Source organism: Spermophilus citellus, assembly GCF_964194105.1.
Source record: "Spermophilus citellus genome assembly, chromosome: 14".
NCBI lineage: Eukaryota > Metazoa > Chordata > Mammalia > Rodentia > Sciuridae > Spermophilus > Spermophilus citellus.
The window spans coordinates 56,726,944-56,741,809 of NC_138194.1; the positions used below are offsets into that span (position 1 = coordinate 56,726,944).

The 14,866-nt window shown below is 38.0% G+C and overlaps 1 protein-coding gene across 4 annotated transcripts in view; it reads right to left on the minus strand.

Moving 5' to 3' along the window:
* The window catches only part of RMDN1 (regulator of microtubule dynamics 1), a 33,015-nt gene extending 22,954 nt beyond the window's left edge, over nt 1-10,061 (minus strand). The window contains exons 1-3 of one of the 4 annotated variants that reach the window (XM_081265977.1): nt 9,787-9,811; nt 8,357-8,469; nt 3,677-3,794 (exon numbers count right to left, since the gene is read on the minus strand). In XM_081265977.1, the coding sequence (XP_081122103.1) occupies nt 3,677-3,794; nt 8,357-8,359 (121 nt within the window). In that variant the 5' untranslated portion in view covers nt 8,360-8,469; nt 9,787-9,811. Of the gene's footprint in view, nt 1-3,676; nt 3,795-8,356; nt 8,470-9,786 lie in introns of all 4 variants that reach the window. The other 3 variants (XR_014018764.1, XM_081265976.1, XM_081265975.1) reach the window with 3 other exon arrangements.
* Between the last annotated feature and the right edge of the window lie 4,805 nt (nt 10,062-14,866).

Below are 14,866 nucleotides of genomic sequence, written 5' to 3' on the forward strand. Positions count from 1 at the left end.
TATTTTTACACTGAAAGGAAGTTACAACTTTTTTATTGCATATAAATGAACATAGGAATAAACAATTCAGAACAAAAACAATGAGCATGATAGGTGGAATTTTATAACACAATAAACAGATTCATATGTTTTTTGGACCAAATGGCAACCACAAAATACTAATACAACAGAGATTCCTTAAAACCCTTTATTTGATGCAGTTACTTAGGAACTGTAAAAATAAATACCACACAATCTGAATGCTAGGGAAAAAAGCTAGAGGGCTAAATAAACAGGGCAATCAGTCTACCCCCTTTCCTTTTCCAATGTTTAGGAATCCAAGTTTATTCAAATATACAATTCTATAACTACTAGCTCTTCCTCAAATACTTCAGAATGGTAACATTAAGCAACTCTAAAAGCTTGAGCTTCTTCTGAATTTCTCATAGTTTTTCTGCACTTTTTCAAATGTGAAGCTTTATAAGGTCTACCATTTCATTTTCTTCCAGTATACAAGGAACACTAAGGAATACTTCATTTATTTCATGGAGAACCTTACTTATGGTAGAAAAAGATCTACTCTCTTAGAATATTCAAAATATTTTCCAAAATAAATCAGCTATAGATAGGCCAATGGCCCTGTCTTATATCCACAGGTAATCATTTTTTTGTGAATTTTTCCCACTGTTCAAGATCATTATCTTTGCCTATATCTGAGTTCAGACTCTTCAGGACACTAGCCGGGTGTGATGACACCTGCTGTAATTAGAGTGGTTCAGGAGGCTGAAGCAAGAGGATAGTAAGGTCAAAACCAGCCTCAGAAACTTGGCAAGGCCCTAATAAGCAACTTAGCAAGACCCTGTCTCAAAACAAAAATAATTTAAAAAAGCCTGGGAGCTTGAGTTCAATACCTGGTTTTAAAAAAAGACACTAGAAATGTAAATTTCACTCCACACAAGAACACCCGAGTCCCCATGCTCTTCAAGGAGCCATCCAGGACAGCTTTCACTGTGGGTCTCAAACCTTGGTACAAGGAAAAAATGGAAATGGGCTGTGTTCAGATTACAGCCACTTTCAATAACATCAACTTAGGAATTGTAAAAATAAGTACCATGCAATCTGAATGCTAGGTAAAAGACCTAGAGGGCTAAATAAACAGGGCAGTCAGTCTACCCCCTTTCCTTTTCCAATGTTTAGGAATCCAAGTTTATTCAAATGCACTCAACTTCCAAAATACATAAGATATCTACTAAATTGAAAACTACTATTTAGTTTGCAGTGGCAATTATATTGGGTAACACTGAAAATCATGAATTTAAAGATGGACACATTTCAGTGGACTACATTAAGGCATGTTTCTCCTTTTTCCTGGACATTCACATGCTGTGATAATCAGTAGGCTGGAGTTTGCAATGATGAAGTAATCTTTTGCTGCAAACTATATTTGGCACTGAAAGAAACACCATGCTGCTGGGTGTGGTGCTATATGCCTGTAATCCCAGCGACTCAGGAGACTGAGGTAGGAGAAACACAAGTTCAAAGCTAGCCTCAGTAAGTTAGCAAGAATATAAGTAACTTAGTGAGGCCCTGTGTCAAAATAAAAAATAAAAAGTGCTGGGGATGTAGCTAAGTGGTAAAGTGACTTTCGGTTTAACCCCCAGTACCAAAAAGAAAGAAAGAAATACCATGCTGAAGATCTACTGTCAAACCCTTAAATTTGCCTTCATTAACACCTAGGGAGGCAAGTTCGTTACTCAAGCCAATTTTAATAAGATGCCTATAGCACAGGCAGGCCATCCATTCCAATTCACTTATAGAGATCTTTACTATTTTACTGTGATTAATGAATTCCTCTGAAGTGAAATTTTTAATGTTTGCTCTCAATAGTCCCCATCTTGGAAACAGGGGTGAAGGGTCAGCTGCCCTTGAGTGGGAAGCATGCTGCCTCATGGGAACACACAGCCATCCACTGGTAAGATAAATTTGCTCCTATAGCATCAATTCTCTGGTTGGTCTGCAGGACTCCCACAGTCCAGCTCAAGGTTGCTCTCTCAAAAGATGGAGGAAGAAAATGGCAAGAAGTAGCTTAAAGGGGCTGGGGATGTGGCTCAAGTGGTAGCACGCTTGCCTAGCATGCGTGGGGCACTGGGTTAGATTCTCAGCACCACATAAATGTAAAGATATTGTGTCCACCTAAAAAAACTAAGAAATAAATATTTTTTAAAAAAGAAGTAGCTTAAAAACTTGCTGAGGTGTGAAAAGAACCACTGACTGTTTGATGTCTCCTCAATTTTGCTATTGCAGCTGCACCCAGCTAGTACATGACTCAAGAAGGCAAATCATCTTAAAATGTTTTCGTATGAACATATATTCAGTGATTATTTTATGTCATAAAGACACTTCTGAAAAAAGTGTTCTGTGATCACTAAGGCTAAAAACAATTTTGGCTTTGCCTTTCAAAGTGTCATATTTTATTGCCTAGGGAAGCACTAAATCAGTTCTGCAACAATACTAAAACATAATGGAACTAAGACAGAAAAATAAAAATATGGGTTCTAATCTCTGCCACTTTGACTCTTAAAAAATAATTATAAGATTAAAGTTACTGTGAAAAGTCTAGGGAGCTTTAAACAGACGCTTTTTGTATTTATCAAATATTGTCAATGAGCCAGTGACAAATACAAATCCTCTGCTTTGCCTCTTTATAAAATGACACATTAAAAAAGTAATAATAAAAAGAAAGCATAGCAGTTCTCAGTTATCTGTTTTAAGACAAAATAGTAGCCAGGTGCAGTGGCACATTCCTATAATCCCAGAGACTTCTGGCAGGAGGATCCCAAGTTCAAGGCCACCCTCATCAACTCTGCAAGACCCTCAGAAATTTAAGGACACCCTATCTTAAAACGTATATTTTTAAAAAGAAGGGACTGGTAAAATGCTCCTAGGTTCAATTTCCAGTAGCAAATAAAAACAAACAGTCATGGATAAATGACTAGGCAATTAATCATTTTTGATAGCAGTTTCAAATTATTATTCTATTAGAACTTTAAAAGATATTCATCAGCCAAGAATGATGGGCATGTGCCTATAGTCCCAGCAACTCAGGGAAGCTGAGGTAGAAGGATCCAAACTTCGAGGTCAGCATGGGCAACGTAGCAAGATCCTGTCTCAAAACTAAAAAAACAGAAGGGCTAGGAATCCAACTCGGGCATAGAGTGCCCCTGGGTTCATTACCTTGTACAACTCCCCATCAAATAACTTACCTCAAATCAAATGTTTCTTTTCCCAGTCACCTTTTATGATTTAAAAATGAGGACTATAAACCAAAAAGTATTAGTCCAAAAAATTAAAATCATATTTCTCTATATACCAAAATTTTAGCTCTTTTCCCTCAGAAAACTGATTTAACTAAATTTGTTTTAAAAATTAGCCAGTCTATATTATACCAAATAAGACTTATAATATTTTTTTCACTTTTCAACCAATTACAAAAATATTAAGTATTAACAAAGTATTTGTTACTAAAGAAATTTTAGTTTGTTAAAAAAAATTAATACATGTACAGAATCTTATTCTTGCAAAAAATAACCTGGACTATAACAATATTAGTTTCATTATCTATTCAAAAACAACTGTTAATAACAAAATATCAAACAAAAATAACTCTAAGTCTCCCAGATATTTAGTTTATGCTTACCTTTGGCTGTGGCATGAACAACAGCAGCCTGTGAAATGACTTGATAAGTTTCACAACCCAAATAAGACAAGGCTGAGAATAAAAGGCCTCTTTTCAAAGTTCCTGCGTTACCTATCACCTATGGAAAAACAATATGGCAGAGTTATCCAACTTAGAAAATTTGGAAAAACTGCTACCCCAAGCAAAATTTTACATTAATTTTCTCTCATGTCCAAAGCAATTAATCATAAAAATACGGGATGCTCAAAAATGAATTCTTCAAGTTCTCCAGGAAATCTATTTTAAACCTTACAGGGATAGTGTATTTTATTAAGAAAAAGACTATCTAGAAGTGGTAGCTCATCTAAAACTCAAGTCATGGGCTAAGGATATAGCTCAGTGGTAAAGCACTTGACTCCATATTCAAGGCCCTGGGTTAGCTCCTCAACACTGCAAAAACAGACAAATTATTAAAAATCACAGTTGTGATGGTAAATGCTGGATTTAAAGACCCAAATTTTTACGTGGAGGCCTAGATATTACAAATTGTATGAAACAAAATATGAGACATCAACACATGACAAATATTGACTTTTGTTAGTAAACAAGATGAAGAGTATCAAATACAGTAACTGCAACACATAAAAAACGTACACAGCTTTAAGTGAAAACATGTTTGAAATCACCCACGAAACCCAGAGGTTTTAAATACATGGTGAATAAAACAAAATAATATTCAAACAGATTTAGAAATTAATTTTCATAATCATGGCCAGATTTTTTTCCTTTTTCTTTTTCCACCCAGTACTGGAGACTGAACCCAGGGGCAACTTACCATTGAGCTATATCTTCAGTCCTTTCCATTTTTTCAAGGCAGGATCTCAATGAGTTCCCTGGGTTGGTCTCACACTTGCAATCCTTCTAACTCAGCCTATTGAGTAGCTAGAATTATACGTATGCCCCACCATGCCCGCTATTATAACCATATTCTTGAGACCAATGACAAAGAGGAATGAATATCATTCCAGCAATTTCTTCCTTTTCCTGAATTTTTCCCTTCAAATTTATTCCCATCAGTATAAAAAGTTAGTTTCTTACTTGTATAAAAAACAAGACAAAAATCACAAAACAACAACAAAAAAACCCTTTCCCCTTCACTTCCTATATCTCCCTTCCCATTCTCTCTTTAACTCTCACAAATAAGCCAGGCACAGTATTGCAAGCCTGTAATTTCACAATTTGGGAGGCTGAGGCATGACGATTGTGAGTTCAAAACCAGTTTGGGCAACTTGGGCAGCCCTAAGTAACTTAGTAAGACCGTGTCTCAAAAAATATAAAGGGCTGTGGATGTAGTTCAGTGGTAAAGGACCCCTGAGTTCAATTCCTAGGTTCAATCTCCAGTACCAAAAAAAAAAAAAAAAAAGAATCCCCACAACTCCACTGATGGTATTCTAGTATATGATGCCAAAGATGCTGCTACATATTGAATATCCCTTATTCAAAATGCTTGGGATCAGAAGGGTTTCAGATGTTGGATTTTTTTTTCTCAGATTTTGGAATATTTGCATCAACCTTATAAGATTATCTTGTGGATGATTTATGTTTCATATTCACCTTATCACACAGCCTGAAGGCAATTTCAATACTTTTAGTGTCTATGTTTTGACTGTGACCCATCACATGAAAGCAAATACAAAATTTTCCACTTACAGCACTAAAAAAGTTTCAGATTTTGAAGTATTTAGGATCAGACTCAGGATATTCATCCTGTATTTTCTGTGGTCAATTCTGAATTGTCACTTTACTTGATCTATTTAACTGCATTTGACTGCTGATCACTTCCTCTAAAAAAAAAATCATGAATGTATGTTTAATTTTTAAAAACAGCTTTATTAAGACATGATTTATATACAATAACTACATAAAATGTACAATTTAAGACATATATGTATGTGTGTGTGTGTGTGTGTGTGTGTGTGTGTGTATATATACACACACACATACACACACACACACACACACACACCTGGAAAACCATTATCATCACCACAATCAAGATAATAAACAATGCTACAAATTTTCTCTTCACAATGCCCTTCCCAGCACTTCATTGCTACCCTGAAACAATCTGCTTCTGAAATACTACTCTCTTGGATTTCCTTATGTCTTAATGACTTCTCTTTTGTTAGTTCATCTCCAATATCACCTTGCTTATGTCCTGAGCTGAGTCTTCTTCTTTTCTCTATTCATGATCTAACTTTGTCTCATATCATTAATAAGCCCAAAACACTCTTATCTCTAGCTAAATGTCACCCCTAATTTCAGAATCATTTATCTACTGCCTATTCAAAAATTGTCTCTGAAAAACTCTATTAGGCATCTCAAAACAACTGTTCTTTCTACCAAATTCACTCCTCTGGTATTTTTCTCTATCATGGTAAATGGCAACTCTCTTCTATTTGTTAAGTTTAAAAAAGAAAAATCAACGAAAAACATGAAGTCATTCTGGACTCCTCCAACCCACATCTGATCCACATTTGCACTTCTGATAAGCATCTAGAGTAGGAATGGGGAATCCACCATATTCCAATTTGCCAAATGCTGTTTCCTTGGTCCAGCATGAATATTCGAGGCATTGCACACAACTGGATTAAAAAAAAATCCACTATAAAGTAGTAAAACTAAATTTGTCATGGTCACATCTTCAGCATTTAATTTTTTGAGTTCATGCTTAATTATCAAAAAGAGATGGAGTAAGGGCAAAAGGTATATACATGTGTAGAGGTGTTGCCTGGAAAAAAAGACGAAAAGACTAGTTTATCAAGCCAGGCCAGTGGTGCAAGCCTATAATTCCAGCAGCTCAGGAGGCTGAGGTACTAGGATAACAAGTTCAAAGCTAGCCTCAGCAAAAGTGAGGCGCTAAGCAACTCAGTGAGATCCTGTTTCTAAATATAAAATAGGGCTGGGGATGTGTCTGGATTGAGAGCCCTTGAGTTCAATCCCTGGGAGGGAGGGAGGAAGGGAGGGAGGAAGGAAAGGAAGAAGGAAGGAAGGAAGAGTTTATTATTAAGTGTCTTAGTTTCCTATTGCTTTTAGGGATAGAGTATATCACACAGTAGAATGCATGTGTAGTCCACTATAGCCTAAGGAAATTTGACATTTAGAGTGTCAACTTTCTGTGCTGAAACAAGGCACAACAAAGAATATCCTGGCTTTCATAGAAGGGAGAAAATGCAACTCTGTTGGGTGGCTATTTATATTTCTTATTATAAATTTATGAAGTGCCAGTTATTCAGCTGAGCTCTTGTTAGTTTGATTAATATAAAGCAGCTCTTTGCTCATCTATGGGAAAGTAAATGAAAATCATGTTTCTGAACTTGAAGAAAAAAAAGAAAGACCCACACCTCAGTGACACCTCCAAGATACTGATAACTTATAAAAATATCTGAGACAGTTGGAACACATTATTTCACTATGTACTTTGAAGTTGCAGTGCATTATTTTCAAAAAATTTCAAAATATTCAAAAAGTATTTGCTGAACAAAAGAAGTAGGCTCTCTCAGACAGTCTTTTTTTTTCAACACTGAGTGTAACAACTTTGTTCCAGGCAGAATTAAAAATATAAGCTCAAGTCAGGTCTGGTGTTGCAAGGCTGTGATCCTAGCAACTGGGGAGGCTGAGGCAGGAGAATCAAAAAGTTTGAAATCGGCCTCAGCAACTTAGTAAGACCTAGACTCAAACATTTTTTAAAATGGACAGGGAGTGTAGCTCAGTAGTAGAGCACCCCTGGATTCAATACCCAGTACCACAAAAAACAAAATTAAACCCATCAGTAGATGAAAAGAAACGTGTCACCACTATCTCCTGCTTTTTCTCTTAAATTCTTGCCAGTTTCTTCTCCTCTTTAATATCAGAATTTCTCTGATTAGTATTAGACCTTCTTTTGGTCTATTAAATACTCTCAATCTCTACTATGGCATAATTTACAATTATAGGGTAGATGCTCCAGAATCTGTATTTGTAGCCCAGACCTCAGAAGGCAATCAGCAGACCTAACAAACTACCACCCATCAATGTAAATCTGTTTATATTACCATATTCATCTTAATTAGTCTAAAACCCAACTTATTTCCCCCTTACCCCTCAAGTCTTTCTGTGGTCCTACCCCAATAAATAACACTACCAGAAACCATAGATTCTTCATTGACTTTCCTTTCAACCCCCACACTGCACCTATCTTTTAGGTCCAATAATTCTACATTCTTGATATTCTTTGAATGAATCCACTTATCTCAATTTTCACTAAAGTTCAAACTACCACATTTACCTGTCCTACAGCAATGATCTTTTATTTGGTCTCCAGCATTCACTGTAGCACAAGACAGACTAATTTTTTAATCAAGTATGATCAAATGACTTCCTCATTCAAAATGTTCAACAGTCTGGGCCCAGTGGCACATGCCTATAATCCCAGCTACTTGGGAGACTGAGACAGGAGAATGGCAAGTTCAAGACCAGAGTCAACAATTTAGCAAGGCTCTCAGAAACTTAGTGAGATCTTGTCTCAAAAAATAAAAAGGGGAGGGCAGGGAATATATCTAATGGTGAAGCACCCCTATTAAATTCCCAATACCAAAAAAAAAAAAAAAAAAGAAGAAGAAGAAGTAAAACACTTAACAGTTTAGAATCAGAAATACTTACCATGGTTTATAAGGTTTTTAGAATCTGGTTGTGGTAGGCAGCCTCTAAAATCTCCCCAATAATCCTGCCTTCTCATAGTCACACTCTTGTATGTATGCTGAGTTTATTGCCTCCTTTCCAAGAAATAGAATACAACAGAGCTAATATATCCAAGATTAAGTTATTATTTTAAAAAATCATTTACACATGCTCTCATTTGTTCTCTTTGATCACTTGCCTGCCCAGGGGGTAAGCCAGTGACTTTGAATTGCTGGCAGCAGCAGGCAGAAGAGAAAGTGTGCCTACAGCCATGCAATCACACTGAACTTGGAAGCAGAACTTCCCCTTTACCCCAGACCTCAGCAGCTGACAAGTGTGACTCAACCTCAGGAGAGACCTTCTTCTGCTTGAGGTAGGTAGCTAAACTGCACCTGAATACCCAACCAATAGAATCCAGGGATAATAAACCTCTGTTGTTCTAAGCAATCTGCTAAAAAATGTATTACAGTTTAAAATAATGAAACACTTAGTCCAAGTGAAATAGCTCATAGGCACCACAAAAATGTCATACCCACTGCACAACTTACTTTCAAGATTAAACTGAGAGCCTGGTGAGATGGTGCCTGCCTGTAATCCCAAAGGCTCAGGAAGCCCAGGAAGGAGAAGCGCAAGTTCAAAATCAGTCTCAGCAACTTAGTTAGGCCCTAAGCAATTTAATGAGACCCTGTCTCCTAAATAAAATATTAAAAAGGGCTGGGAATGTGGCTCAGTGACTAAACGCCCCTGGGTTCAATCCCCAGGTACCAAAAAATAAAAAATAAACTGAGTCCCACAAGCAGTCTAATAGAAATGACAGAACTGCGACTACAATATCCCGACATCCTTTCTTAACATTATGCATATTAAAAAAACAACTCAGAAATAATTTCTTAAAATAAAGCCCCAAACCCAAATTGCATATGTGTGTGTGTGTGTGTGTGTGTGTGTGTGTATGTGTATATATATATATATATATATATATTTTTTTTTTTTTTTTCCCCCCTGGGTAGGAAGCTTTCTGTCACACCACAGTAGTTTAAAAGTCTACCTAGCAGACTCCTCGGCTAACAGCTGGAATTGCTAAAAGTGAAAATTATTTCAGAGAGGCTAAAGTTCCTTCTCCGTCCTGTTCTCCAGATTTTTACACAGGAAGGTCAGCCAGCAGGTAGCTTCTCCGTGAGACATAAGAACTACCTCCTCGGAAGTAAGCCCAGTTTTCTAAGGAGAGGAGGCTTGCGGAAGGGCAAGGACCAGTCCATCGCGGTCAAGGGGCGCGATCCAGGCACACTTGCCCCTGAGTTTCCTCCACGGTTCTCTTTCCCACAGATGGCACGGAGCCTCCCAGCCGAGAGCTGGCGGGAGTCCGAACCCACTCGGTAGGGAGGGAGAGGGAGCCAGGGCGGCGAGGTTACCTCAGGGCCGCGGAATCGCCCGGGACAGCACTGCTCACGGCTGCCCCAAGTCCTCTTCGGAAACCGAGTACCCGGAACAGCTCCACGTGCCAAAGGGAGAAAGCGCCACACTCGCGAGGCCAGCGCCATGACCTACACGTCCCCGGCCTAGCCCTTGATGTCAGGCCGCCACGGACCCGCCTAGGACGGAGCAAAGAACACCTCAGTCTTCGCACAGAGAACCCCCACCCCGATCCCCGCTTTCTGGCCCCTGCCTCTCAGTTCTCACCGCTTCCGATCCACGACTTCCGGGGGCGGGAGAGATCCCGAGTGGGTGGGACTTCGTGGGCCTGCTGCGCCTGTGCCCAGTGGGCTTGGGCAGTGAGTGACAGCGCGCGAGCGCGAGTCGTGGGGCGAGCTGGTCAGCGAACCCTCCGCTGGCTCCTGAGTGCTTTCCGCTCCGCGCTCTGTCTTGGTTTTGGTAAAAGGATAGATCACCAGAACAGAACTGAAGGCTTTGAAATAGACCCGAGAATAGGTGTGTGGAAGAAAACAAAAAACAAATCAAAAGTCGGTGACGCCTGGCATTAAGAGGTTCTTTTTGGAAATAAATACGTGGAATTAATCCGCCCACATAAGAAAGTGAAAGGAAAAGAATGAGAAACTGGAGGGAAAGACTCAAGAGGGGAAGTGAGAACCCAAAGAAAAGAAATGAAACCCGTAAAGCATTAGCTGGTCTTAGACTATGAAGAAGAGGACTCTAAACAAGATGCTGGTGCTGGACTGGGGGAAGTTCAGTGCGAGAGCGCTTACCTAGAATGGGGGAGAGACTCCCCGATTCTGTCCCCAGTATCGTCAAAAAATAAAATCAGCACTGCTGTATGGTATGGGATATGTAGCATAAAACCTGGTCTCTCCTCAAAATCTTCACTAGGTCAATGTTTCTCACCAGAGTAGAATTCTTACAGAGGGAATAAGGAGATTTTGAGCCCAACTTCAAGGCCCTTGTGGGTGAAAAACACAGGCTGCGAATGGAGTACCTACTATATATAGTACTTGAGAAAATCGTCAATAAGAGAAGGTAGTCATAGTTTTAAAAGAGTAGCTTGTATTTTATGGTACTTTTTATACTACACAGTGAATTAAGACACATTTCCTTTGATCTTCCCAACTGTGAAATAATGGGCACCCCAGGTTGCCAAATGAGAAAAAAAAAATATGGCTTAAAATTTTTATTAACGAAATCAAGGATACACTTTTTGTTTTTTGGATGCGGAGGATCCAGACCAAGGTGCACATATTACACATACTACTAGGCTGGCACTCTGCCATTGAGCTGTGAGCTACATCTCCAACCCTACAGTGCTCTTCCCAGTGTATGATTGCTGCCTTCACTGCTTCGTGGGTATTGAGGATTTCATCAGTGATATCCCTATTTTCTTTGCTTCTGAAGTATATTTTTAAAAATATGTACATCTTCTCAACTTCTGAAATCTAGTCTTTTTACCAGAGGGGAACGAGTTTTATTGTATTTTAGATTTTCTACCAATGACAACCTCAATATCGTTAAACAACACATTTACACTATTGGATTCCATGATAAACCTGAAATTCATTTTCTGGTATCTCTGCTACAATGATTTGTGAGGGTGTGATGCTGAGGATGGAATTCAGGGCCTCGCACATGGTAGTAAATTTTTAATTACAATTTTCACTTAGAAAATAATTAAATCCTTAGGAAAGTTGCAGGAACTGATATATACTCTTCACTTATTTTCAGCCATTGTTGATTTTCTCACATTTGCTCTTTCTTGAGATATATTCCATGTAATATGCATATTATGTTCCTATATATTCTGTAAAACCTTTTGAGTATAGAGTACATGTATCATGATTCTTGACTCTTAGAAACAGATATTCTCAGTATAATTATCAAATTCAAGAAATTGAAATTGACAGAATATTATTATTCTATATACAAGTTTTACTGGTGTCCCAATGTTGTTTGAACTCTTTTTCCTCAATTGGAGATCAAATCTGGATTATGAAGTGTATTTAATTTTAATTTTTTTAGTTTCATTAAATGTGTAGTATTTCCTCAGCCTTTGTTTTCACAACTTAAGTATTTTCAAAATGTGTACTCCCATTGGTTCATAGCAGAATTGCTCAACCGTGGCAGTATTGACATTTTGGGGATAATTTTTGTTGTTGTGGGAGGCTTTCCTGTGCATTGTAAGGTGTTTAATAACAATCCATCTTCTACCAGTTGCATCTTCTCCTAGTTTGACAATGAAAACTATCTCCCAACAGAGCAAAATGTTCCTGAGGGTAGAGTAACCAGATTAAAACAAAAACACACACACAAAAAAAAAACCAAGACATTGTGTACATTTTTAATTTCAGATAAACAACAACCTCTTTTTTTGCAATATTGGAGTTCAAATCCAGGATACTAAATATGCTAGGCAAGAGCTTTACCACTAAGGCATATCCCCAGCCCTCACAAATAATTTTTAGTATAATATAGGACATACTTATACTGAAAAATTATTTGTGGTCTATCTGAAATTTAGATTTAGCTGGGCATTCTATATTTTGTCTGGCAACCCTACTCCATTTGCCATTATTGAGAATCATTGGTATTTATGCTTAAATCTAGGCTTGGTTGATTACTTCCTAATGATTCTCATGATTCAATTTAGGTCAGGCACTTTTTGTAGGAACATTAAGTGGTATATCCTCTCCATGGCATCACATAATGAAGTTTTGGATGTGATTTTGCCCTATTATTGGCAAATGGGATTTTCCCCCACTATTTTTGTGCTGGGGTTTGAACCCAGGGTCTCACGAATACTAAGCATGCACTCTACCACTGAATTCTTGCAATTGCCTCTGAGGTCCTATATTACTTGGTCCCCATCTCATCTCTAACCTTACTCTTACTATTCCTCTCCTTGCTCACTTCACTCCATCTATGCAGGATTTACTTTTATGGAAAATGAAAGGACAGACCTTTGCACTTTCCTTTTCCTCTACATGCAAATCTCTGTCCCTAAATATCCTCATCCTCCCAGCCTAAAATGGGATCTTATTAAAAGGTACAACAGAAGAACTGGAAGTATATAGCTCAGTGGTATAGTTCTGCCTAGTGTGTGCAATACCCTGGCTTCAATTCCCAGCACTGATAAAACAAACAAAAAATAGTTTAACTAAAGCATTTTGTTTTCCTGCTTTAAGTCTTTGGCTGCTGTTTTCCTAGCTTACAAAACCTATGCTATCTGCTATCTTGCCCTTGTCTGTTTAGCCTTCTATCCCTTCCCTTTTCTTTTCTTTCTTCCAGGCCTCAGGCCTCCTACATGATATTCTTTCTGCCAGAAATCCTACCCATTCCACTACCTGATAACTTCTCCCTCCCCCAGCTATGCCATATTTAACTAATCTCTATTTGTCCTTTAGCTCTCAGCTTAAATGTCACTTGTTCAGAGAAACTTCTCTTGATTTCTCTTAATATACTCTCATTTCCTTTATGGCCTTAAGTACATTTTATAATTTCACTTTTATCTTTGTGAATATTCATTAATCTGAAGTGTAAATTTGGAGGTAATGTGCGCTTTCACTACACTGTAAACTTGATGACCATGCCTGATTTTTTTGTTGTTGTTCTTAACAGTTCCTGTCACAATTCCTCCATTTGTTCAACAAATATTCATCGTGTAGCTGTGATATCCCTCTTAGTCTGTTAGATGTAACAAACAGAATAATTCCTAATGGAGAATACATTCTAGTTGGGGAAACACAGTTAGTAAATAAAATAAATAATAAAAGATGTAATATGTTAGATGGCAATAAACGCTAATGAGAAAAATAAAGTAGAAGGGTTATAAAGTATATTCCTGTGTAGGTAGTGGAATTTTATTTTACTTTTCTTTTTCTCAGTGTTGGGGATTGAACTCAGGGCCTCACGTATGCTGTACCATTGAGCTACATCCCCCAGCCCAGGCATTGAAATTTGGATTAAGGTGATGGCCAAAGAAGATCTCACAAAGGAGAACTTTGAATAAAAATTCAAAGAAGAATTAAGCCAAGAGGATATTTAGGAACAGAGATTTGCATGTAGAAGAAAAGGAAAGTGCAAAGGTTTGTCCTCTCATTTTCCATGAAAGTAAATCCTGCATAGATGGAGTGAAGTGAGCAAAGAGAGGAAGAATAAGAGTAAGGTCAGAGATGAGATGGGGGCCAAGTAATGAAGGACCTCAGAGGCAATTGCAAGAGTTCAATGGTAGAGTGCGTGCTTAGTATGCATGAATTAATAGGTAAGGACAAATTAATGAGTGAGAACAAATATGGAAATGAATTCAGACACTGAAAAGAATGAATAAGTACACTGAATACTATGGCTCTGTGTGGTCAAATGATAGATTCCTTTTTTGGATACTAAAAGTACAATATCATCTCCTTGTCTCTACTCTGTCTCCACTTTAGTGAAGACAAAATTTGGGAAGGTTATGTGTGGATACTATGTATTCTGAGAAATATAGAAATTTCCAATTTGTGTCTGGGGACCTTCAATTAAACAGAAGAACAGGATAAGAAAATAAAACCAGCTATCCTTAGTTACAACCACCACCAAACAAACAAACCCACTTATCCCCTCCCACCTCTCCACTCTAGCCACAAAGAAGTTGTTTCTATGCTTAAATTTGCTGTTTGTTCCTGTCTGTCCTAATATTCTTCTATCCACAGATCTTTGCATGATTGGTTCCTTCTTTACTTCTTCCCTCCATTTCTCCTTTTCTTTCCTATTCTCCTCATTCCTTCCTATTCTCCTCATTCCTTCCTTCCTCTCTTTTCCACTCTCCCTCTTTCATTCTTCCTATGTTTCTTTCTTTTCTCCTTTTCCCCTTCCCTCTGCCCTCTCCCTTCATGGCTTCCTTTCCTGTCCCTTCTCTTCCCTCCCTTACTTCCCCTTATCTTTCTTTCATTGTACTATGGATATAATCCCAGGCCATGTGCATGGTAGGCGAGCATTATACTATTGAGCGATACCCCAGCCCTTTTAATTAATTAATTTTTATTTTGAGACAAGATCTCACTAAATTCC